This window comes from Lithobates pipiens, unplaced genomic scaffold (assembly GCF_037356315.1).
Source record: "Lithobates pipiens isolate NorthernLeopardFrog02 unplaced genomic scaffold, aLitPip1_a1.2 Scaffold_25, whole genome shotgun sequence".
NCBI lineage: Eukaryota > Metazoa > Chordata > Amphibia > Anura > Ranidae > Lithobates > Lithobates pipiens.
In genome coordinates this window covers 3,537,470-3,564,257 of record NW_027507787.1, presented here as the reverse complement: position 1 = coordinate 3,564,257, position 26,788 = coordinate 3,537,470, and the positions used below count along the sequence as shown (strand labels likewise).

General features: G+C 43.2%; 1 protein-coding gene across 2 annotated transcripts in view; it reads left to right on the top strand.

The window, feature by feature from the left end:
• Positions 1-26,788, top strand: part of POLR3A (RNA polymerase III subunit A) — a 113,915-nt gene that overhangs the window by 10,130 nt on the left and 76,997 nt on the right. For both annotated transcript variants that reach the window (XM_077453972.1, XM_077453971.1), the window contains exons 3-10: positions 10,766-10,903; positions 18,863-19,034; positions 19,972-20,126; positions 20,926-21,165; positions 21,440-21,602; positions 23,987-24,123; positions 24,518-24,621; positions 25,143-25,284. In XM_077453972.1, coding sequence (XP_077310098.1) covers positions 10,766-10,903; positions 18,863-19,034; positions 19,972-20,126; positions 20,926-21,165; positions 21,440-21,602; positions 23,987-24,123; positions 24,518-24,621; positions 25,143-25,284 — 1,251 coding nt within the window. The remainder of the gene's footprint in view (positions 1-10,765; positions 10,904-18,862; positions 19,035-19,971; positions 20,127-20,925; positions 21,166-21,439; positions 21,603-23,986; positions 24,124-24,517; positions 24,622-25,142; positions 25,285-26,788) is intronic.

Genomic DNA, 26,788 nt, shown 5'->3' with positions numbered 1-26,788 from the left:
CCTCTACCCTACCCGCACCCAGTTCCCGTCCCCCCCCCCCCCCTTCTCTACTCCCTTTTCCTAATGTGTTTTAGACTGGGGTATGCATCTCTACTAACCAATCTCGCCAGTTTCTGTTAAACTCTTTTAGGTTATTTCGTTTTGCATATACCGCTCTCTCCTTACATAGATATTCGTTTACAGCGCTCACCCAATCCTCTATTGTAGGGGCTAGATTTGATTGCCATCTTCTAGCAATCATTCTTCTAGCTTGAAATAGGCATCTTAGAATTACGATAGTTACTCCCTTTCTCTCTGCTTTCTCGTCTCTATATCCCAGGATACACACTATGGGGTTTGATTCTATTACCGTCCTAAAGACTCTGCTTAGTATTTCTACCACTCCTTCCCAATATCTAAATAATTTAGGACATTTCCAGAGCATATGTATTAAATTTCCTGTCCCCCCACACCTAGGACAACAATCGTCTGCTCTCTTACCAAATCTAAATAATCTCTGGGGGGTATAATAAGCTCTATTAATTACCATCAAGTGGGATATCTTATGGGGGGGAGAGACTGAGACTTTTGGACATGCCTCTAGGATATTTTTCCACTGCGCTCGTGTTATATTACCTATGTCTTGCTCCCATTTCCCTTTCTCAACCCTCCCTTTCTTCTCACAATTAATCTGTGCACCCAACTGGGCATAAAATGTAGATATTAATCCTTTAGTGGGTCCTACTTGTGCTACTAGATGTAACAGGGACAGTTCTTCCCATGTTGATACTACGTTTCCAAGCTGGGTCTTTAAAGCGTGCCTTACTTGTATATAAGCATAAAACGACTTTTGTGGTAACTTAAATTCTTTTTGTAATTGCTCAAAAGATTTAAAACCCCTACCTCCATATAGCTGACTCAACCTTACAATACCACATTTTTCCCATTCTACCATTTTTCCAACCCGCCATATTTCTTGTAGCTTCTTATTATTCCAAAGGGGTGTAAACTTTGTTATTTTACTGTATCCCATTTTTTTTTTTAACTATATCCCATAGTTTTATCATCATTTTTACTGTGGGGCATCTATACTGGAATGAATCCGCTTCCAGGGTCTCAATCAACGTTCTATGCGGGGAGCCTATTAATACTAATATCCCGTTTGGGGTTCCACCATTCACCTCTTCTATTCCCCCTAACTGTTGTAATTGGGATGACCAAAAATAGCACTCCGGGTGGGGGACTGCGAAACCACCTTCCTCTCCCGGTAGCTGGAGCATCCGCAACCTCAATCTAGCCTGTCCTCCCTTCCATATTAATTCCCTAAACAACATCTCGATCTTATTAAACCAACATCTATTAATCCATATAGGGGAATTATGCAATATGTATAAAAGTTGAGGCATCCATATCATTTTTATCAGGTTGCATCTCCCGGCCACCGAGAGAGGCATTCTCTTCCATATAGCAATTTTTTGTTTAAACTTAACCAATAATGGGACTAGATTATAATTTATATACTGGTTAGGATCCCTTGTCAGGGTTACTCCCAGATATTTCAGCTTATCTACTGTTGCCATTTGGGGGATTCCCAGGGCTGTTTGTTGACCAGTTGGGTCTAACGGAAGACATTCCGACTTTTCCCAATTTAATCTCCAGTCCTGTGAAGCCTCCAAACCCTTGCACCAATCCTATTGCCTTTGGCAATGAGTGCCTCATATCCCCCAGAAATAACAGGATATCATCTGCATAGAGAGAGATTTTTTCCTCCCCCGTTTTTCTCAAAAATCCAACTATTTCCCGGTTTGCTCTGATTGCACATGCCAAAGGCTCTATAGCCAACGCAAAGAGCAGGGGCGACAATGGGCACCCCTGCCTCGTCCCTCTCCCCAACTCTATTTTATCAGAGAACTCGTTATTAATTTTTAATCTAGCGCTAGGTTTATCGTATAGCATCCTAATCCATCCTATAAAAAAAGGACCCAGGCCAAATTTCTCCAAGACTTTCCATATATATCCCCATTCTACACTATCGAATGCTTTCATTACGTCCAATGCCACAACTGCCCCCGGGGTATCATTATCCGTTGGGATCTGAAGATTCAAGAACGCTCTTCTAATATTTATACTAGTTGACCTATTGGCAATGAACCCTGTTTGGTCCGTATGGACTAATCTTGCTATAACTCGATTAAGCCTAATCGCTAAAACCTTGGCCAGTATCTTTGTATCAGTGCACAAGAGAGAGATTGGTCTATATGCTGCTACATCTAGTGAGTCCTTTCCTTCTTTGTACAGCAAGATTATAACTGCCTCCATCATTGATGGTGGCAGTTTACCCTCCCCATATGCTCCTCTTAACATCTCCAGAAGCTCGGGAAGCAGTATCTCGCCATAGTTTTTATAAACTTCAATCGGTAGCCCATCTGGCCCAGGCGATTTCTGATTTGGCATACTCGCAACTGCTTCCTGAAGTTCCTTCAGAGTTATAGGGGCTTCCAGTTCTTCTCTTTCTTCTTGTGTCAGACATGGTACCTCTAGGTGGCCTAAAAATGTTTCCATCTGCTCATCCATCCCCACTTTTTGTGCAGTATAAAGTTTTTTATAATATCCTCCAAATACTTGACATATATTCCCAGTTTCCGTTATAACTTCTCCCTCAGTTGTCCTAATCGCCGGGATTGAGGAGGGGCCCATGTTGTTCTTCACCAGTTGTGCTAACATTTTTCCCATACTTTCCCCTTCAGCAAAGGAGACTTGCCGATGTAACTGATGTTGTATCTCCACTTTCTTCAGGGTTATTAACCTAAATTCTTCTTGTTTGTCTAACCAGATTTTTTTCTTACCCTGGATGGGGTCACTAATAAAATCTCTTTCAGCCTCCAGCACTTCTCTACCTATTCTTACCTCCTGCTCCTTGGATTTTCTATTTATTTTTGCTATTGATTGGATCAGCAGACCCCTCAGGTAAGCTTTCAGAGTATCCCATAGGATCCCTGACCTTACTGTACCCCGATTATTTTTTAGAAATTCTTTTAGCTCCCACTGGATTCTCTCAGGGCGTTCTTCCGTCTCTTTTTTTATTAGTTCCAACCAGAGCGGGTTCAATTTCCACGCCCTCTGTACCCTTCGTTCTCTCATTTTCAATACTACTATCACTGGAGAATGATCTGAAATCCCCCTGGGCTGGTATTCAATCTTTTCCACCATTTGTAGGGCAAGGTCATTCCCCAGTATCATATCAATCCTGGATAATGTAGAATGCGCTACCGAGTGACAACTATACTGCCGGACTCCTGGATTCCCGGTTCTCCATAAGTCCAGCAGTCCTACCTCTTCCAGGTACTGACCCATTCTCCCCTGCCCGACCGATTCCACCAGTTTTTTTTCTGGGAATCTATCAACTTTAATATCTAAAACCGTATTGAAATCCCCTGCTATTATTATAGGAACACCATCTATCCCAACTAGGAAGTCCTGTAATTTAAAAAGCACTTCCATTTTGAATGGTGGAGGAATATAAATATTTGCCAACATGCATTCTCTATTTTCAATTAAACAGTGTAAGAAAATGTATCTACCCTTTTCATCCAGGCTAACCCGCTTACATACAAAATTCACCCCCGTTCTTACCAGGACACTCACCCCTCTACTATATGTCGAGTAAACAGAATGGTATTGAGATTGGTATTTTCTACTCTGCAACCGGTATATTGTATCTCTATTTAAATGAGTCTCCTGCAGACATAACAACCCTGCTCCATATCCCTCCAACCTTGAAAGCACCGCTTTTTGTTTCACCTGCGTCCCCAGGCCCCTCACATTCCAGGAGCCTACCTTAATTTTTCCATCCTGCATTAACACCAATAGATGAGAAAGGGAAGTGAAGCAGGATGGAGAGAGGATAAGATGAACAGTCTTATGAAAACACTGCTAGGATCCACTCCCACCCTTTTAATTAAATTATACCAACCTCCCCTATTATTAAACCACCGTATAACAATAAATTTCCCAAACATCATCATTATTTCATATATTATGTGTCTCTTAACGTGAATTATACTATATAATTGTTTGTTACCATTTTTCCCCGTGAAACCAACAGATTTTCCTTGTTTTTTACCACCCCATATTTTACCACCCCTAACTTTGTATCCTTTCTTTATTTGGATTATCTCCTGAACTTCTTCTAGTGCAAACATATATTTTTTTCCCACCCTCAACCTCCCCCCTTTTCTTCCCTCCCCTCCCATTCTACCCCCTCCCCCACCTTCCCAGGTGTTACCCAAGGGGCTATTAGTGACCATATACCACTCTCTTCACAACCTATTCACCACCCACACCTGTTACCCTCGCTGTGTGTTGCCTCCCTCCCACCCCCCCCCCCCCTTTCACACAAAAAAAAAAAGAACCATGCATACTATACCCCCCCCAACTCTTCCTATCTTCCCAGCACCCTCCTGACCACGGTCCCCAGTGACTAAAATTTTTCTTTCTTTTCTTCTATCCATTTTTCCACTTCCATTGGGGAGCAGAAAACCTGAGTATGTCCTAGAGCATTAATCCGTAACTTTGCCGGATAAAGAAGAGCATATGACACACTAAGCTTCTGTAGCTTGCGTTTCACCTGAAAGAACTCTGCCCTTTTTCTCTGGAGTTCTGGGGAAAAATCAGAGTATAATGAAATTCTAACACCCCTATACAATACATTCCCCATTTCCCTTGCTTTCCGTAATAACACCACTTTATCTTTATAATTGAGTAATTTCATCAGTAATGGCCTAGGGCGCCCCCCCTCAGGTGGGGCTCTAAAGGGTACCCTATGTGCCCTCTCTATAGAAAATGTTGTCGAAAAAGCCTCCCTTCCGAACAGATCAACCAAAAGATGCTCCATAAATTCAGCAGGGTTTACACCCTCGCTTTTTTCAGGAAGTCCCACTATTCGCACATTGTCCCTCCGGAGCCTGTTTTCCATTTCATCCATTCTTGTTCTATAACTACTAAACTGCTCCTTCAAGCCTTCTACTTCTTTAATTAAGAAGGTTGTATCATCTTCTAATCTACTAGTCCTCGTCTCGAGTTCTGTCGTTCTTTCCACCACTTTCTGTAGGTCTTGCCTTACCACTAGTAGATCCTCCTTCACTCCCTTCATTTGTTTACAAAGTTCTTTCAGAGAGATGTTACATGCATTTACGGCCAATAACACGTCCTTTATAGTTGGCTCTTTTTCTATCAAGGGGGAGTCGCCTGTTATAGTTTCTGTATGCTGTTCCCCTGCATCCGCATTTTTATTTACTGAGGATTTTGCCCCTGCTCCAGCCTGCGTATTAATATTAATGTTTGACTGTCCCATACTTTTCCTTTCGGTCATTACACCTTGCTGCACCTTTGACTGTCCTTTTTTTGCAGGAGTCTGAGAAGACTGTGCCGGGTTATGAGCATATTGTTCTAATTTGGCTGCTATGGCGGACTGTTGCGAACTTTTTTCCCCCCTTTCTTTTGCTGAGCGCAGGTGCTGCATATTACTTTCCCTTTCTCGCCGCTTCCTTCAGAACAATCCTGGGTATAGCACAGTTTAAAAGGATTTTAACCCTGCCGCCCACCAAACAATAAACTTTAAATGCGGTAAAAGCCGTATCCCAATGTACATTTCAGGTATCACAGACTCTTCCTGTTTTCTTGATTTTTCTAGGCTTCAAAACACCACACACATTTATTTTGCTCACATCAGCTCGTGTACCGTTCAGCCCGTTAATACCCAGACACCGTCCTTCAATTAATACATATAGTTCAGTTGTTACATTAGCGCAGTACTGAGCTGGACTCACAGTCAGTCCACAGAACACAGGTTCCCAAAGTCTGATTTTCCTGAACACTGCTTACAAAATGTTCGGGGGTTTGTTTCCCCTTTTTTTTTCTCCTATAACAGCCTCACACACAGGGCGGTAGAGTCCGGGCATCCAAACATCCAGAGGGAGAAGAGGAGAGCGAGAAAAAAAAAAACTAACAGGGGGATACAGGACTTTCTTACCCCCTTCGGTGCCTATTTAACTGTTACCGGCCCACGGGCTTCACTGTATCCCTACTTGCTCCACCAAGCCTCTGCTTGCAGTGCCCCTCAGTCAGCCGGTTTCTTCCTCCCCCACAATCCCGCCGCTTACCTCCTTCCTCCTGTCGCGGCTTACCGGGGAGCGGGGGAGCGTTCGTAACTACTCGATACTGTGAGCGGCGTCTCTCGGTCCGAGGGGTTCGGCATTGGTCGGGAGTATTCGTGGGCTCGTCCTTCTCTGCAGCCGTCAGGATACGGAACCCGGAAATCAGCTGAAATCAGCGGGGGTCAGCGAGCATCTCCGAGATCTCCACACACCAAGGTGATGCAAAGCCGTCGCTCCTCCTCCCGTCCAGCGTCCTGCTATGCTGCCAAGCTGCTCAGCTCCGACCCTTCTCTTGCTGCACCCGGCCGTAATTTTTAAGCACACTGCGCTTTCGCCATGGGGGCCAGGGAGGGAGACACACACAGCGTCTTCACGCACTCACTCACTCCACTCTGCACATCCTGTCACGCCCCCCAACATCTGGAGATTGCACATTCTTAAGAATGTCTTGCCACTCTACCCTATAGCCCAGACATATAAAGAATACGGGAGCTTCTTGTCACATGTACTACACAGCCAGTACGTTCCAGATATTCCTGCACCTCCTTTAATGTTGTTTTTCAGCCTTTTGGCAGCCTCCCTGACCAGTTTTCTTCTCGTCTCTTCATAAATTTTTGTATGGGTATTCCAGCATGACAATGACCCAAAACACATGGCCAAGGCATTTTGGAAAATGCAAAGTGTAAAATTCATTAGTGCAAAATATTATGAAGTGACAAGTCCATATAGGGTGCAGCAGATGAATATTATGTAAACATTGGTGACTTCCATCTGCACACTATACCCCTTTTGGGGCTGAACTCACCAAGAGCGATTAATCCCTTAAAGGATAAGTTCACTTTTTGTAACATGTTACACTCATATTCAGGGTGTAAATGTTGCAAATAGATTGGCCCCCCGATCCCCCACTCTGACAGCTAGTGAGGATCTTTTCCCCCCTCACACACTAGCTGTCACGGTAAACGTGGCCCACCCGGCCTTGTCACTCATTCACAGTCCTCTGTGAATGGAAAATTACAAGTTTTCAATAAACTTCCACGGTGTTGTGGTAGTTCATTGAGTCTTCCTGTCAGATTGTATCTGCTTGCCTATATGATGTATGTGCACGCAGATACACTGACAGGTCTGCAGGAGACCGGCATGGCACCAGCGATCTGCTATAAATACACAATTTTATTTTTATTTTTACCTGGAAAATTTTTTTAAAATTGCATTTATTATTTTTTGTTAAAATTAGAACTTTAAATCAAAAAGCAGGTCAAAACCATTTATGGATATTTCCACAGTAGATGATACTTCAGATTGCCTACTTCTTGTTCCAAAACTTGTCAATTCCTGTGCATAAATTATTATAATGCCATGACCCCTTGATAAAATTTCCCAAGTTGTGGGGACCCCTAACACTAAAATTATTTTCATAGCCTGGATTGTCAGCACCCAAGGCAAGATAAGTAATTTGTGCTCCCTTCATCCCTTCCACTTGTACAGTATTAAAACCTCTTATGGTACATTTTAGGATGTACTACTCTTTCTCTTTGTTCTCTTTACTCTCTAGCCTAACCCCCATCCCTCTCTCTAGCCGTTATTCTTGTTCTTTCTCTCCCATTTTCTTTGTTCCTCCCCCTCTTTTCCTCTCCCCTCCATGTATTCTCTATTTTTATTCCTTTTGGTGGGGGGAATGAGACTAGTGGCAGTGCTGGGAGGAGTTCTGATCAGACAACTTGAGTGCTCTTGATTAAGGTCATCTGCTGATCTGAGAACTGTTGTGGAGACTTTTAGTGCCAACTCTAATCACAAGTAGTGTTAGTCACTGTGTCTCCAGCTCTGGTGTCTCGCAGCAGTGACACCAAATGCAGAAATCAGGAGATTCACATTCATCACCAGTCAGCTGACCTCTAGTCTGCCCCCCAACCCCCCCCCCCCCCCCCCCCCCCCATGCCGTAAACTGAATGGGTTGCCCCAGGAACAGCCCAGCTGGGCGGCCGTGGTGTCCAGGACCAGCCCAGCATTTGGGGACCCCTGGCAAATCGTCATTTGACCCCCAGTTTGAGAACCACTGAACTAGAAGGAGACTTTCGTAGCGCTAATTATAATTATATAAAACTCACATGTTTTGAGTGCTCATCCAGCCCAATGGAACATTCACTTAGCCTGTCTGGGTCTCTGTACACTAGGGCCGAAACAACAAATCGATTGACAGCTTATCGATTATGAAAATAGTTCTCAACTATTTTCGTAATCTATTATTCGTCCAGCTGATTAGTTGGCCTGCATACAGAATGCATTATTTGTTTACATATCGGGTGCCTGAGAACATGTGAATGTGTGAGGAGCAATGCCTCATGGGACATGTAGTCCTGGGCAGGAAGTGAAGTCAGAAGTTTTTTTTTTTTTTTTTTTTTTGCCTTGCTATAGGGGCACTCTATACTATACTTTGCAGCTTGCTATTGGGGCACTTTGAAGGCAGGAGGAGCCAGAAGCATCAGTGAGGGACCCCAGAAGAGGAGAATCAGGCCTGCTCTGTGCAAAACCATTACACAGAGCAGGTAAGTATAACCTGTTTGTTTAAAAAAAAAATAGAAATCACTTTTTAAAGACTCTGTACAGTGAAGATCAGGATCTGAGTATATTTTTTTTTAACAGAAAATTGGGATCTGAGTATATTTAAGAATAAATTGGGTTTTAAAAAAATAAATAAAAATTTTTATGGTTATTATCCAGTTAATCAAAACTATATTCAACCAACTAATCGATTATGAAAATAATTGTTGCAGCCCTACTGTACACCACACTTCCAAGTGCAATTCCTGTTTGTGATGATGTAAATTTGCCACTACAGCACAACACATTTCGTCACATCCAGGCTTTCTCAAGAGCAGTCTTGGTAAGCACTTTGAAAGTGATAGCGGGAATACTAGCCTATGTGGGAGAATAGAAATTCTTTCAATCTAGAAATTGATTTCCGTTAGTTTGTGGAACAGGTTGCTTACCAATCTGTCCCCATGTACTGATATCCTGCTGTACTAAAAGTGTATACTTTCTAGACTATATTCCATATTGAATTTTAAACCTGGACTCATGAAAAACTTCATAATTTCAGCAAATATATTGTTTTGTGTATGAATTAAAGCCATAGACTTCACTACAACCTATTTTGAGCAAGGGATGTTCATAGATTGTGTAACTTCTACCATGTTCATAAAATATTAGCATAGGGTGTCTCCCCATGGCGGCCCGTCATAATGCCTTAAAAATTGTTACCAAAGATAAAGTAGCTGTTCTATAACATTAATCTTAACAATTCGATCACAAAATTAATTTATCATTATATTTACCTGATTTTATGTAAAGATTTTCTACTTGCAGGGATTCCCTCATCATGTAGATGTATACAAATTAGCAATATCTCGTTTTAACAGGATGAGATCTGTGCTCGGTTTAGAAAATTGACATAATTATTTTGTTGTCCTTGTGAACGCTATTAAAATCTGAACTCCTGGTAGATCTAATTAAACATACATTCACGCAGGTATGTGTTAAGTAAAAAAATCAGTAAATATATATTTTTTAAAACTAGTCTTAGTACCTGAATTTGGCTTGGTATCAGCATTTGCACTCTCTTGACTGCACGGCTCAGACTGGGAGAGGCAAAAGCAACACAAGCAACCAATCCGTTATGCTGCAGTGTTCATATGCTAACCAAAAACATGCTGACAAGAAGGGTGATGCCACTTACACACGACCAGACTTTCCGTCAGAATAAACTCTGGCGGTCTTTCCAACTGAACGGACTTGCCTATACACCAAAGTCTGTTCGTTTTGAACGTGATGACGTACGATGGGACTAGAAAAGGAAGTTCAGTAGCCAATAGCTGCCCTTGCGTTGTATTTGTTCCGTCGGACTAGTATACAGACTAATGGTTTTCCCAATAGGAATTGATTCTGTCGGAAAGATTTAAAACATGTTCTATTTCTAGGTCCGTCAGACTTTTTTGGAAAAGTCTGGGAAAGCCCACACAATCGGAATATCCGATGAATTGATTCTGTCTGAACTTTTCTGCTGGAAAGTCTGGTCGTGTGTACGCGGCATATGGCCTGGTTCACACTATTGCGTATCGGATACGGAACACCCATATCCAATTCGCAATAGCAGGAGAATGTGACCAGCTCTCTATGGAGCCGGCTCACATACCTTCAATGAGTCCTGTGGATCTTTTGGTTAGTTTCAGGTACGAATTCAGCCCAAAATTCTGTCTGAAATCGGACCTGAAATGGTCAACCAAGATGCACAGGACCTCTGCTGGGAGCCGCATCGACATTAGGTGTGAACCGAGCCTGATAGAGATGACCTCTTCAATCTGCTTCTTCTCCTTTTTATTGTCCAATCACAGGTGAGGGACAGGGACAAGATCCAGACCTAGTTGAATTACATATCTGCAGTAGCGAGAAGTCAAATTTCTAGGCTGACTGTGTGATGGGGCTGTGTAAAGATCGGGAATTAAAGCCTATCTTTTGATGGGTAAAACAGCCCTCCCATATGTATTTCACCTGTGTCTGCCAGGAGCTCAGCTTTAAAGCTAAACAGATATATAAAATAAACTTCTGATTTTTAATTTTGTATATTTATTTAGGGTACAAGTGAGAAGGACCGACCTTGCCAGACTTGTGGGAAAAACTTGGCAGATTGTTTGGGTCACTATGGTTACTTAGATTTGGAGTTACCTTGCTTCCATGTAGGATACTTTAAAGCCGTCATTGGAATTTTACAGGTGAGACTTTTCTAATTAATTGCATTTTATTTTCTGGTTTATTATTTATTTAAAAAAAAAAAGTTAATCATTAGAAACAAATGAAATAGAAGAAACTATGAAAAAAAACTCACTTCACATCCCAGCTTCTCAAGTGATCTGGGGAATGGTAAGGATTCCAAATACCATGAGAATACTGTGTAGAAGCCATTCCTACACATTTTGGACACCATTTTTTTTCTCAGGATCTTCAGACCAAATTTAGTGGTTTAAGGAGCCCCCAGAAGCCTTGGGTATGAACGTATTTTTTCTTCTTGTAATGTTTTGGCTTTTAATGGTTTTAATTCTTGAATTCAGATATTTTTTAATTTTTTTTTTTTTTTTTTTTTTTTCACTCAAGGGGTGTTGCATTAGTAATGAGCAGACCTGGGGGGTTTTTCCACCTCCAAGTTCAAGCTAAACTCTAAAACAAAATATTAGTGTATTGCTTTAGGACTGAAACGATTAAACGATATTATCGATAATGAAAATCGTTGTCGACGATTTTCATTATCGATTAGTTGGTCCACACCATTCGATCTGCGGAGCGATCCATGGCCGCAGCCTTAGGAAAGGCTTCGGCCTAGCTCCGGAGCTGGTTGCTATCTTGGTACACCCGGCGGCGGCGAGCTGCCCGCTGACGTCACCCCAGCGCAAGTTGTTCAGCCTGTGTCAGCCCAAGTGAATTCTGGAGGAGTCACGCTGGATGCCTTGCCTGCCCTCATTCAAAACTTCTTTTATGCAGGTACCACTACATATATTAGCTAATCTAACCTAATAACTAACTACTATCTATTAGGATTAGATAATAACTACTATCTATCTAAGCCTTTCCACTTGCTCGGCACAGCCACATTGTTTGTTTAAATAAAAATTCTCCCCCAATAAAATGCAGCTGATTACAAGCATAAAAACATAGCATATCACTGATGATTTGACCTACTCTGATCCGAGGAACGATCCGATCCATGAGTTTTTTGATCTGTTGCACCCCTAGTCTGCACCTTCCCAGCCGCTGGTCCATTAGAATCCTGTGTATCCTCCTGTGTCCTATGCATGCGCCACGTCCATGAGCATACAGCTATGCCTGCTCGCATTCTCCACCCAGCTGACGTCCCGCCAGCAACGCGCCTGCGCTGCTTTCGGCTCCTCCCCCCCCACCCAGCAGCCTTCTGATAGACCCGTCGTAGAGCGCAGGCATGGCAAGCCCTCGCTGGGCCACTTTCCAGTGCTGTTGTGACTGAAGGTTGTGCTCTGCACACGCGTGCATCCATCTCCCGACTTTGGGGTGCCCTAAGCTCCATTCTGAGGAGTTGGCCGAGTCACATGTGGTGGGTCCAGACTGAGACTCCACCCCATACCACCCGGCACACAGAGAAGGAGCTGCTCTCAACATGAAGTGGTGAGAGAACCCGAGACACCGGAGGTGGGGCAGTGTCTCCATGTGAGAGGGGAGGAATGTGTCATCTATACTGGGAGGGACACGTGTGTGTGTGTGTGTGTGTGTGAATGTATATGTGTGTGTATATATATGTATATATCTCTATCTATCCCCCTCCCCTTACTGGGAGTACCTCCAGTTTTTTTCCGTCAGTGTTTTAAGGGTTGGTCATGAGTAAAGATGTGCTGAGCTCTGCTGGAGAAATCTTTGCTGGGGCAGGCCATGCAACCGGATCCATTCAGAGAAAGTCTTTTCCAAGCCGAATCGAATAGTACTCAGGCCCTGTGTCCAAAGGAGTGCTGGACCCTGGGATCCAGTGTTTGTTTTTGTTTTTTTCAGCCATATTTACCTGGCGGGGTGCTTTACAGGTCCAGGAGTGTGGATCACCCGATAACAAGGGGCCCTGGTTCCTGAAGGTTTTTTTTTTAACAGAGCCCACCGTGAGGGGTGAAGATTGGGTCTGTTTGGTTTACCACAGAACCCTGAAGCCGGATAAGGTAAGGGAGGTTCCTAAGGAATTTTTCTTATGGGTTTTCGCCTTTAAGTAAACATTGCTATGCCTAAAGTCGCCACTGGGGGCTGTCAAGAGCACATACCTGTTCCATGCTTGTCAGACTTGCTCTGTGTCACAAGCTGCACGCTTCCTCCAAGCTCCAGGTAGGATGAGGGAAAGGGGGTTTTCTCTTTTCAGGACTGTTCTCCCCCCCGCTTCCTTCCAGGCTAGAGGCCATGAGTCAGTCTGCGCTATGCCGCACCGCTGCTGCTACAATTACAGTGGCTCTCCATCCACCTGCCCTCTCTCCTCCACCCCAGCACCCCCCCCCCCCCCCCCCCCCCCCCCCCTCACATGCGATCCAGTTGGATCGGAGCCCCCCGCTCACGCAGAAATGCAGTCTTTTTTTTTTTTTTTTTTTTTTTTTTTTTAAAAGACCGGGGGGCAGAAGGGATGGTCGGAGGAGGGGGGTGGACAGAGCATCAGCGCAGAGTCACCGCAGTTCAACGCCCACAACGCGGGCTATGCATAGCTATAAAGGTGCACTTTTTTTGCAGCTGCACACAGCTAAAGGAGGGACACAGAGCAGATGGATGGCATGTGAGTGTGGGTGACACAGGCATTCCCAGGCACATTTACTTGGCATCAGACTGAGCCTTGATGGCAGCGGCAGTTGCTGACCTATTTTGCTCAGCAGTGGGTGCATCTCTGGTAGTACCTCTGCATTTTGTGCACTATGGGCAGAAGGGGAGGTACAAATACCCCAAAAAAATAGGGGCTCAAAGGGATCTCTCTCAGGCTCTGAGGACCCCCCATGCAACGCCCCCCCCCCCCCCGAAAGACCCAGGGAGGCTGGTCAGAGTGAGCCATCTGGGTTAAGGGCTGCCTCTGTTATGTATATGTATGTATTATATATGTATATGTATATATATGTGTGTGTGTGTGTGTGTATATATCTATAGCTATATCTCAGGAGGTTTTTTCCTCAGCCATGAGTGGATTGGAGGAAAGATTAACGGCCTTAATTGCATCTTCACAAAGTGGTAGAAAAAGCATTAGGTCCCCTTCTACTACCCAGGACCCTCAAACAAAGGAACTCTGGGGAAGGGGAGATGAATTCCCCTCAGGGGATCGGGAAGAGACTGATGACTTCTGTTCTGAGGAATCAAGTGGGGAAGGACCCTCACCAGCTTCACAGGCTGAGAAATTGCTGGTGCATTCTCTTACTGAAATGGTCCACTCCATTCGGTTGAAAAGCCCACTTCTTCTTTGGGTTCACTGAAGCCTCCACAAGCTGTGCATGCTTTTCCTGTTTATTCTGAGTGGGATCACCCAGATAAGCATTTTTTCCTGTTTAAAAAGTTTTCAACACTTTAATGGAGAAAAAATTTACAGAGATGTTGGGTATACCAGCAATTGACGCTGCTATGTCCTCTGTAAATAATAAAGGTTTGACTTGTCCCGTTGACAACGCTCAAATACTTAGGGATCCAACTGATAAAAAGTTGGAATTCCTATTAAAAAAAAAAAAAAAAATGTTTTCCTTGGCAGGTTCAGTAGCTCAAACTGCAGCGGCGGCAATTGGGTTACTGTATGTCAACCCTTGAGAGACCACTTGAAACAGTTGCTCAAGGTTTTCCCTGAACAAGAGGCCCAGGAGTTAGCCGAGCTGCCAGCAGCTTTGTGTTTTGCAGTTGACGCAATCAAATTCTATCCTTAAGAGCTCTCGCCTTACTCTTGTGTTGGTGCATATGCGTAGAATCTTATGGTTGAAAAATTGGTCAGCCGAAGCACCATGCAAAAGGCTCCTGGCTGGTTTTCTCTTTCACAGTGTTTGGGGAGGATTTGGACAATTATATCCAAAAGATTTCAAGTGGGAAAAGTACCCTTTTGCCAGTTAAAAGGAGTAAACGTCCCTTATTTAAACTGGCTCTTTCTCCAGTGCCAAGGGCATCGGCCTCCAGGCAGTCGCGATGGCCTCCACCGCCAGGTTCAAGAGGTAAAACTCAGTCAACCCCAGGGACAAAAGAGGTCTTGGGGGAGAAAATCTACAAGACAGAAAGCGAAAGCCCCTTTATGAAGGGGCGCCCCCGCTCGTTGTGGGGGGAAGACGGCTACAGTTCTCAAAGGTCTGGCAGGAGGATTTTCAGGACAGATGGGTGGTCTCCACAATAACTCACAAAGGTTACAAACTAGAGTTCCGAGAATTCCCGTTTCCTCAGATCAAATGTCCCCAAAGACACAGAGAAAAAGAAGTCTCTTCTTCAAGTGTTGGACCGACTTTTGACAAAGTGATCATGGGGGTTCACAAGGAAGAGCAGGGGTTGGGGTTTAATTCAAACCTTTTCACAGTACCAAAACCAAATGGAGATGTCAGACCCATTCTAGATCTCAAAGAACTAAACCGGTTCCTGAAAATTCAATATTTTTGCATGGAATAATCGGATCGGTAGTCTCCATCCTACAAGGAGAACTTTTGGCATCAATTGACATCAAGGATGCATACCTGCATGTACATTGTATTTTCCCCAGTCATCCGAAATATCTGCGTTTCAAATTGGAAAAATGTAATTTTCAGTTTTGTAGCTCTACCTTTTTGGTCTAGCTACTGCACCTCGGGTGTTTACAAATGTCCTGGCCCCTCCTTTGGCCAGATTAAAGGCCCAGGGTATAAATATTATAGCTTACCTAGACAACCTGCTTTTAATAGACCAGTCGGTAGCCCGCTTAGACCAAAGCTTGGTCACCACAACTACCTGGAATACCTAGGTTTGGTCCTCAACCTAGAGAAACCTAGAGAAATCTTCTTTAAAACCAGTAAGAAAACTAGAGTACTTGGGTCTGGTTATAGATACAACCCAGAAGAGGATGTTTTTACCCCAGGCAAAAATCAGCGCCATAAAGGAGCTGGTACAGGTAGTCGGGGTGAAGAAGGGTCCTTCTATTTGCCTTTTTGTATGAGGTTGTTGGGAAAGATGGTGGCTTCATTTGAAGCGGTTCCCTTTGCTCAGTTTCATTCGAGACTGCTGCAAAATGGTATCCTGTCTGCCTGGAACAAGAAAGTCCAGGTGCTAGATTTTCCAATGCGTTTGGCGTCAGTAGTTCATCAGAGCCTCAGTTGGTGGTTGATACCCGAGAATTTGCGGAAAGGGAAATCCTCCTTACCAGTTACCTGGAAGGTGGTAACGGATGCCAGCCTTTCGGGTTGGGGAGCAGTTCTGGAAGAGACAACCGTCCAAGGAAAAATGGTCCAAAACCTCTTGGTTTTGGACCATCAACCTTCTAGAGATTTGGGCAGCGTACCTAGCCCCAAAGGCCTGGACATTCAGGTTGCAGCATTGTCCTGTCAGGATCCAATCAGACAATGCCACAGCAGTGGCTCATATCAATCACCAAGGCGGCACCAGAAGTCGTGCAGCCCAGGGAGAGGTTGGGCATAAAAGCATGTGCCGTGCATATCGCCATTCTTCATTCCAGGGATAGAGAACCAGCAGGCGGACGACTAAAGTCACCAGCAGTTGTTCCCGGGGGAACTGTCTCTTCACCCCGACATCTTCCTGGTTTTATGCCAAAGATGGGGGATACCGGACGTAGATCTGTTTGCGTCCAGGTTCAACAACAAGATCGACAAATTTGTGTTAAGAACAAGGGATCCACTTGCATGCGGGACAGATGAGTTGGTGACCCTGTGGGATCAGTTCTCACTGTTTTTATGCATTCCCTCCTATTCTGCTGCTACCATGACTTCTTCGCATGATCAAGCAGGAAAACAAGTCGGTGCTTCTGGTGGCCCCAGAAGATCTTGGTATGCAGAAATAATAAAGTTGGCATTAGGGGCCCCATGGACTCTACCACCACATCCAGACCTGCTATCGCAGGGACCGGTGTTCCAACCTACCTTACAAATGCCAAATTTAACAGTTTGGCTATTGAAAGACACATTCTGAAGAATCGCTGGCTTTTAGGTTCATTGATATCTACCTTAATGCAAGGAAGCCAGCTTCCAGAGTCATTTTATTATAGAGTCTGGAAGGCATATGTTTCCGGGTGTGAATCCAGGGGTTGGCATCCCAGGAAGTATGTCATAGGTAGAATCCTTGCTTTTCTGCAAATGGGGTTAGATGAAGCTGGCCTTGGGTACTATCAAAAGCCAGGTCTTGGCCTAATCTGTATTGTTTCAACGTCCGCTTGCTTCGCATGCTTTGGTCCGAAGCTTTATACAGGGGTTAACGCGGCTTAATCCACTGGTTAGGTCACCCCTGAACCCTTGAGAAAGAGCCTTTTGAGCCAATACGACATATTCCCTTGGTCCTTTTTGACAAGGAACCTAGTTTTTCTGGTAGCCATTTCTTCTGCAAGAAGGGTATCAGAATTGGTGGCTCTTTCTTGTAAAGAGCCATATTTAATAATTCATAAGGCTATAGTAGTATTGTGTCATCAATCTAGCTTTCTACCGAAGGTGTTATCATCTAAACCAGGATATTGTTTTACCTTTTTTCATTTATTTATTTATTTATTTTTTTCCCCCCCAGAACCCTGTTCTATGGAAGAAAAGCCACTACATTCTCTGGTTGTAGTGAGAGTGGTCAAAATCTATTTGTAGGCACTGTTCATGTTCGGAAAAAGGATGTTTTGTTTGTGTTGCCTGAAGGTCCTAGAAAAGGACAGGCAGCGTCGAAATCTACTATTGATAAGTGGATTCGGCAAGTAAATATTCAAGCTTATGGTTTTGAAGAGGAAAGTTCCACCTTTTCAAATCAAAGCGCACTCCACCAGTGCTGTTAGTGCTTCATGGGCAGTGCATCACCAGGCCTTCATGGCTCAAATCTGCAACTTGGTCATCGGTCCATACATTCACCAGATTCTATCAGGTGGATGTGAGAAGGCATGAGGTTATTGCCTTTGGGCGCAGTGTGCTGCACGCAGAGGTATAGGTTATCGGGTCTCATTGCACCATACTTTTTGTTTGTTTCTCCCTCCCCTCAGATAGCATTGCTCTAGGACATCCCATTCAGTAAATACTGTGGCTCTGTGTCCCCTGATGTACAAAAAAGAAAATAGGATTTTTATAACAGCTTACCTGTAAAATCCTTTTCCTGGAGTACATCACAGGACAAAGAGGTCCCTCCCCTCTGTAACCCCTTTCTGGTTACAAGTGTATTGCTTTGCTACAAAACTGAGGTACTCCCAGTAAGGGGAGGAGTTATGTAGGGAGCTAAACTTCCTGTCTAGGGTGTGCCAGTGTCCATCACCTAAAGGTGCCTATATAACCCAGTCAGTAAATGTGGCTCTGTGTCCCATGATTTGCTCCAAGAAAGGGCTTTTACAGGTAAGCTGTTACAAAAATCCTATTTTTCAGCATGTAGCAAACGTACCTGCGGATCTTGTTGAAATGTGTTGTACTGAAGCCCACTGTCTGCTGATGTCACAGAGCCAGTCGAGGCTCAGACAAGATTGCAACCATATGGTTGGGATCTGCCCAGATGCCTGGAACGGCACCTGGCTCAGTCTCTCAGCGGCTCCCTGAGAGGCTGTGTTGGATGCTATTCCAGGCGTCTGGGCAGCCCAGCGCTCCAGTGAAAGTGGGGGGGGGTGGGGCAGAACAGAGAGCCAGTGACCGTAAGTCACCAGCTCTCTGCTCAGAGAGCTCTAAGAAACGAGCAATCGGCAGGGTTTGATCCCTCGAGAGGCGGGGGGGGGGGGGGGGGGGGGGGCAGGCTCAGCATCTGGTAAGTATGAATCTGAAAAAAAACAAACCCCAACTTTTTAAGTACAATTTCTTCACCTGATCTTTCTTTGTTACTTTTTGTTTGGACGGCAGAGTAGCCAAGTAGTGAAATCGGGAAATGGATAAAAGCCATATTCAAAAACAAGTTAACTAGATGAGGCGCTAGATTTAAAAAAAATCAAGCAAATGTAATATTTTACAAATCCAGGTCTTGTAGTTAAAGTTTTCATACAATGACAATGTGATTAGTAACTCATCATGTTTGGCTTTCCTTTTTAGATGATCTGTAAAACTTGCTCCCACATCATGCTGACTACAGAAGAGAGAAAACAGTTTTTGGACTACCTAAAGAAGCCAGGCCTCACTTACCTGCAGAAGAGGGGCTTAAAGAAAAAAATTTCAGAAAAATGTCGCAAGAAGACAATTTGCCTGTTTTGTGGTGCCTTTAATGGTACAGAATTATAGATCTTTTCCATTTTTATGGTCCCATTTTATTTTAGGTGTTTTTTTATTTTTAAGTATTAAACTGGCAAATGTGTGCCTGTGCATGAATGGGTTAACTAGGGCTGAATGGTTTATGACTGCTAAGTGATTCAGAACACATTAAACAATATAGACATGTACTTTTTAGTCATTTGGCCCATCTGCCTAGAACTAGATAATGGGAAGATAAGGTTTGTAAACTGATCATATTGCCTGGGCTACAGGGGTCGGGTGGGACTGAATATGACCGAGAGACATTGGGGATGATTGTCACTGGGGGGATAGAGGCAGAGCAATAGCTGATCATGGGCATGTAAAGTGAGAACAGATTGATGGGTGGAGGAAAGAGAGAGGTTTGGCAGTTTGTGTTTATAAGCAGTAGGTTGCAGAGGAATGAGGATGAGCTCAGGCGTGTTTGCATACTCCATGTGCAGAGCCCACCAGGAAGTAAACACAGTGCTGTGCTAATCACAGGCAGTGAGACATTGCCCGATCTCTGCATCAGGGCAATGTCTCACTGCCTGTGATTAGCACAGCGCTGCACCGACTTCCTGGCGGGCTCTGCACATGGAGTATGCAAACACGCCTGAGCTCATCCTTGCAATGGAAGACCTAGTCATGGACTGGTGTATAAAGATTACTTTTATTAGATGGCCATGTCTCAGGTTTCAATTAAAGCTAGCTTGAAAACAGGCAGCATTGTATTTTGCTGTCTCTTTATAAAATCTGTGGTGCTTTGGGAATCCTTTGTCATTTATGGTTAATTTTTAGAACAAAGACTGTATAAATATATCATCATGTACAATGTCATAAAAAAAAATTCTTAAAAACCTAAATAAATTCACCCCCAAACCTTTTTTATGTTTCCTTTTAAATTGGAAACCATAATCCTTTTACAATTTCAGGGCCAGTAAAGAAGTGTGGCTTACTTAAAATTATCCACGAAAAATACAAGACCACCAAAAAAGTAATAGACCCTCTGGTGTCCCAGTTCCTACAGTCCTTTGATACAGCAATAGAGCACAACAAGGAAGTAGAAGCATTGCTCGCGCGCGCACAGGTAAGTGTGTTTTTAAGCTTTTTAAAAACGTTGGGCCTTCATCATGAGGTCATTTACCCTGCAAATGCTGGATTCATGCAGTAAAAATCAGCTGATTCTGTTGTCTAGAATAACCAGTGCATGAAAATGGCAGCGGCCACTCAACCTTAAATATATATATATATATATATATATATATATATATATATATATATATATATATATATATATATATATATATATATATATATATATATATATATATATATATATAATCTATTATACTCTCTAGTTTTTTGGGGGTTTTCTTCCACATACTTTGCACATGAGCACTTTGAGATATATGTAGCAATATCTAGCACTGTATCAGAAGGAGACTTGCACATCTTATATTCCTGTTTATGATATTATTACATCGGCTTTGTTTTGCACAAAGCACTTTAATATCACCAGATAGATATCAGGATTTCTGCTATTAGTGACACATCTCTGTTCAGGCTTGGACACACTCATCTGTCCCTAATAGCAGGTAACCACTTGATGTGACGCTACCTGCGAGCAGCTACAACTGCTGCCAGTCTTTTATTAATTTGTACAAAGGCCACTGCTATTCATATGCACCTGTCGTTTCATCCGCAAGAATCCACTGAGTCTGGTGTATGCGGGTAAATGTACATGTGAAGGCATAGTTTTGCATCTGGATGTCTGAAGATGCTTTATTATGGTGTCTTGCATTTCTTTATCTCGGAGATATAGAAAGACAAGTTTACTGAAATCTAGTATTGTATTGCTGAGCCCTAACAGCTTTTAATTCATGCAGGAAAATCTAAACCCACTTGTGGTGCTTCATGTTCTGAGACGTATCCCAGATGAAGACGTTCCTCTGTTACTAATGAACCCCGAAGCTGGAAAACCATGTGACCTTATTCTCACAAGGCTTCTGGTTCCCCCACTCTGCATTCGTCCCTCTGTTATCAGTGATCTGAAATCTGGAACTAATGAAGATGATCTCACAATGAAGTTGACAGAAATCATATTCTTAAATGATGTCATCAAGAAGGTAACCCTGTTCATGTACACAAATTTTTACTTTCTGATTAAATTAACCTTGTCAAAAAGAGTAATTAAAGTTTAGAAAGAAACTTCCTATCTTTTTAGGTTGGTTTCATATGTTGAATGTATAGTTTCATAAAATACTACATGCTCGAAAGTGTTAGAGTGAAGGATTATTTTTTTACATTGTAAAGAAGCATTAACCTGGCAAGTTTTCTTACCTGGAAAGTATTAAGTAATGTTAAGTAATGCCGTGTAATGGAATTTCCTTTGGCTTTTAGCACAGAATCTCAGGAGCGAAAACCCAGATGATTATTGAAGACTGGGATTTCCTACAGCTTCAGTGTGCTTTATACATCAATAGTGAACTATCTGGAATTCCCATGAATATGGCTCCCAAAAAATGGACACGTGGCTTTGTTCAAAGGCTAAAGGGAAAACAAGGTAAGACACACTTGCTCCTGAATCTTTAACAAGCTCAGTTATGCAAATACTTACCTGTTCCTGAGTTTAAACTGACCTGCTTCCTCCCACACCCCGTATTAACAATTTTGTCCATCATTATGATCAACAAAAGTGAGTAGGGCATAGCTTGACTTTAGGAACTCAAGTCTTTATTTGCGCAATTTAGCACAGATTTCAGTATCTGCAGGGTTTACAGACAAATGCAGGGTATACACCGCAATTTTTTTCTCAGGTTGAATGACAGAATCACAGACCAGGAGAGATCCCTGCATCCACATCGCTTGTGTTGATGCAGGGATCTCTCCTGCTGTTTTGTATTCTGACAGGGGGACTGCTGAAACGCCCAATTTTCTGATACGTGTTTAACCACTTTCAGACCGGACCATTTTGCTGGTCAAAGACCAGACCACTTTTTGCGATTCGGCACTGCGTCGTTTTAACTGACAATTGCGTGGTCGTGCGACATGCCTCCCAAACAAAATTGATGTCCTTTTTTTTCCCCCACAAATAGAGCTTTCTTTTGGTGGTATTTGATCACCCCTGCCGTTTTTATTTTTTACGCTATAAACAAAAATAGAGCGTCAAGTTTGAAAAAAAACACATTTTTTACTTTTTGTTATAATAAATATCCCCCAAAAATATATTTTAAAAAAAACTATTTTTTTCCCTCAGTTTAGGCCGATACGTACTCTTCTACATATTTTTGGTAAAAAAAATCGCAATAAGCGATTATTGATTGGTTTGCGCAAAAGTTATAGCGTTTACAAAATAGGGATAGTTTTATGGCATTTTTATTAATTTTTTTTTTTTTTACTAGTAATGGCGGTGATCAGCGTTTTTTTTTTTTTTTTTTTTTTTTTTTTTTTTTTTTATTGTGACTGCGACGACATGGCGGACACATCAGACATTTTTGGGACCATTGTCGGTTATACAGCAATCACTGCTATATAAATGCAGTGATTCCTGTGTAAATGGCACTGGCAGTGAAGGGGTTAACCCGTGGGTGGCAGTGTAGGGGTTAAGTGTTCCTAAGGATGTGTTACTAACTGTGGGGGGTTGGGCTTTCATTTAGTGAACACTGATCCCTGCTCCAATCACATGGAGCAGAGATCAGCGTCACTAGTTGCTAGGCAGAATGGAGAAATGCTGTTTACAACGGCACTTCTCCATTCAGCCGTCCCGTGAGACGATCGCAGGTATACCCGCGACCGGACTCACGGGGGTCCCGGCCGGCGGCGCGCGCGATGGCAGGGCGGCATTGAAGATTGGACGTACCTGTACGCCAATATGCCTGCCTGTGCCATTCTGCCGACGTACATCGGCGTGCGCTGGTCGGGAACCAGTTAAGCTGGGCGTACATGGGCCAGTTTTTTTCAGTCAGACAGCGGGTTGATCGGGAAAAAAAACGGAACTAATTCCCTCATCTACACAAGCAAGGTACATAAAGGAATCGTCCCCGCTGTGCTATTGTATTCTGACAGTGGGTAGTCCTCCACTGTCGGAATACACTGATCAACAAGCTTGTTCCTGAGAAGACGATCAATAGATTGAATTGCAGTGAAGTGGAACAGCCATGGATGGATCACAATTTGATCATTCCCTTCTGAACCGGCCAATTTTTGAGCTAACTTTGGCCAACTTTAATTGCAGTATAAAGACTACTGTTATGTTTACTGGCGGAAACAGTACCCACTTCATTTAAAGTCCCAGGGTGAATCCTTGGTTTTTTAAACTTTAATTGCAGTTGACCAAGTTTATTCCTTATAACAGACTACCTTTTTTTGTCTTCGCTAGTGCCTGGTTCTTGTTCGCTGATACGAAACAAAGTACTGTGCTTGCAGGGGCCTTTACTGAATTACATTTAAAAGTGTCTTAATTAAAGAGAAAGTAAACCCTGATGAGTTTACTTCCTCTTTCATTCCTTGCAAAGGTAAAGCATAATGGACTACTATGCATCGCATAGTAGTCCATTATGTGTCACTTACCTAACACAGGAGCCAGTGATGTCACCGCTGTCCCCTGTAGTCCGGTGCATCCATCTTCTCGGTGGGTCTCGCTGCTCCGCTGCTGTCATTCGGCGAAGCCGCGATGACGTCACTCCCGCGCATGCGCACGGGAGCCGCCACGTGCGGCATATTCGCTGTTGACGATGCCGTGATCAGTGCGCCTGCGCGCCGCTGTCTACGGCACATGCCTTTCGGCAAATATCTCCTAAACCGTATAGGTTTAGGAGATATTTCTTGGACCTACAGGTAAGCCTTAATCTAGGCTTACCTGTAGGTCAAAGTGTCTTGTAAGGGTTTACAACCACTTTAAATAAGCTGTTACTTGTGTTTTGGTTAACTTGCATGTTTTTGTTGCAGGTCGATTTAGAGGAAACCTTTCTGGCAAAAGAGTGGATTTCTCTGGTCGTACTGTCATTTCTCCAGACCCAAATCTGCGTATAGATGAGGTGGCAGTTCCTGTTCATGTGGCAAAGATTTTGACGTTTCCTGAAAAGGTAATTATGCAGTTATTTATTTGAAAATCACTTTCACCAGTTCCCTTTAAGACCAAAACTGGCAAAGAGTATTGGGGGGAGGGGGTTCTTATACTCTCACAGCAACTCCTTGACTGCTACCTAGAGCAGGCAACTCTATATGGCTGCTTGCATCTTTAAATGGTCGTTACTCTGCCCCGGGATACCAAAAAAACACATTGATGAATTTGCATCTTTCCGCTAAATCTTTAGTGTTCTGTATAATTTCTACAGAGGTAGTAGGACATTTTTTTACCTTAATGCAATAAAGGCATTAGGGTAAAAAAATATTGGACTATATAACCACTTGAGTATACAGTAAGCTTTACATATTGCTCTATGCTACATTTTTATCCATTTTTATTTTTTTGTGCAGGTTAATAGCGCAAATGTCCATTTTATGCGGAAACTTGTCCAGAATGGACCAGATGTTCACCCAGGAGCCAACTTTATTCAACAGAGACATACCCAAATGAAAAGGTTAGCCTCATACCTTTTTGCCTGTGTTCAGATTATCTCCTGATCTGTTGATTATATAGTATCACATTTCCACCTCCTCTATCTACAGCAGTATACAGTTATTTTTTGTAAATAAACTTTTAGTACAGATTTCTACAATGTGTTTTTTATTTTTTTTCTGTTCTCCAAACTTCTCATATTGCCATCATTTTTACAAGGGTACCCATAAATGCAATTGTAAAGACACTCCTTGTACCTGCATATATGTGAGGTTATCTTAAAAAAAAACATGTTCTGGTCTATATTCATATTAAAAAAAATAAAAATAACATTTCACTGTAGATGCATACTGATGTATTTCTCCTCATTTACTTGAAAAGATCAATGCAGAGATAGTAGTAATACAAATTACAGGGTATTTGTAAAGAAACAGAAGCTTATTTATTTAGATAAATATTTTGCAAGTGCAAGAAGTCTCCCTCCTCTCTATAGGTATGTGTTTTGAATTTAATGGTTTCTAAAGGTTTAAGATCTTTGTGTAGATTTCTGAAATATGGTAACCGAGAGAAGATAGCTCAGGAGTTGCGGTATGGAGACATCGTGGAGAGGCATCTCATAGATGGAGATATTGTTCTGTTTAATCGACAACCATCCCTGCACAAGCTCAGCATCATGGCTCATATAGTGAGTAGCACAGCTAATGTTATGCTCTTTCCTAAAGCATTACTAAACCCAAGAAAAACATTTTATATACATTGATGGTTAGCAGTCGTTTAGATATGGTAAGCTTAATTTTTTTTCTTATTGCAAGGATTTTATCTTCTCCTGGCGATCCAGTCCTATGGTCACAACACTCTCTACTGTATCTATGGAAAGGCGTTGTCACTCTAGAACAGGACTACAGAACAACATCCTCTCCCCTCATATACATAACATAGGAAGGGGTAAGTTGCTTCTGCTAGAAGATCAACTTCCCTTCCATCGACCTAAGTCTGATCCGCCATGATATGGAAAAGTTCCGTTATCTGTCTGAGGCAGGCAGAGGACATCATCCATACAGACTCCAGGGAAATGCCCCCCAAGAGACAGGTGAAGGCCTTACAAGATGAGGACATTGACACTGAAAATTGCCTCCACCATAATAACATGCAGATTCTGGGCTTGCTGGAGAAGGCCGAGGCCTGCTGACTTTGTGGAGCAGTTATTATCTACACTTCTGGGCCTTAAATCTTCCGCCTACCTTCGTTGTGGAACAAGCGCGCAGAGTGCCTCCTACTTCACTGATTGATCCCTGGGCCTCCTCTGCATCCTTTCCTCCTAAAGCTATTCAACTATTGGGACAAAGACATGCTGCTTGCTCGTGCCTGTAAAAAGCATGATCTGGCCTTTTGACAATGAGATTTCCAGATTATTCACCTGAAGTCCAGCAACGCTGACGCTCGTTCGTGTATGTCCGCAAAAGCCTTGTGGCAAATGCCTCAAATATAATCTTCTGTTCCTCAGCAAACTTTGCATCAATGGAGAGAGGACCTGCTTCTTTAACACACTGGAGGCGGCCTCTACTTGGTTCGATACCCTCTGACTTCCCTGTTGCACCGTCCTTGGGGCTTTGCCATCCAAGTTGCATCTCAAGTTCTTTGTTCAGTATATCCTTTGCCAATTTCTGTGGTGGCCTTATGTCATCCCTGCAGCTGCCCCTTGGAGTTCCATGCCCTCTTCCCGTGCCCTCTTTCGCGGTCTGCTGTTAGTGTCCCCTTGTTTTTTGACTCCCCCCCCCCCCCCCCCCCCCAACAGGTTATTTCTATTGCTCAGGTACTACGGGGTTTACTGGCCTTCCTCCCTGGCCGCCCCCCACAGAAAACGGAGCAGCTTTGTGACCGGTTTTGTTTTTCATTTTCGGTTTAGAGTCGAAGCCTTATCAGTTTGCCTCCCCATTTTGAGTCAAGTCTGGAATGGGCAGGTTATGCGCAATTGCACCTGGGTTATACTTCCTATATAGTTTGGCTGCTTGTGTTTGTTTTGCTTTTATTTGGATTCCTCCCATCCTTTTCTAGCGCCGTCCTGTACGACACTGTTCTGAGCTACGTGGTGCCATGGCGTTGCATCTGCTAGAATTCATGCCTGAACTCTAAATTTAAAAGGGCGCTCTTGTTTCAGTATCTAAAAACCTTATGCCCCCCATATTGTT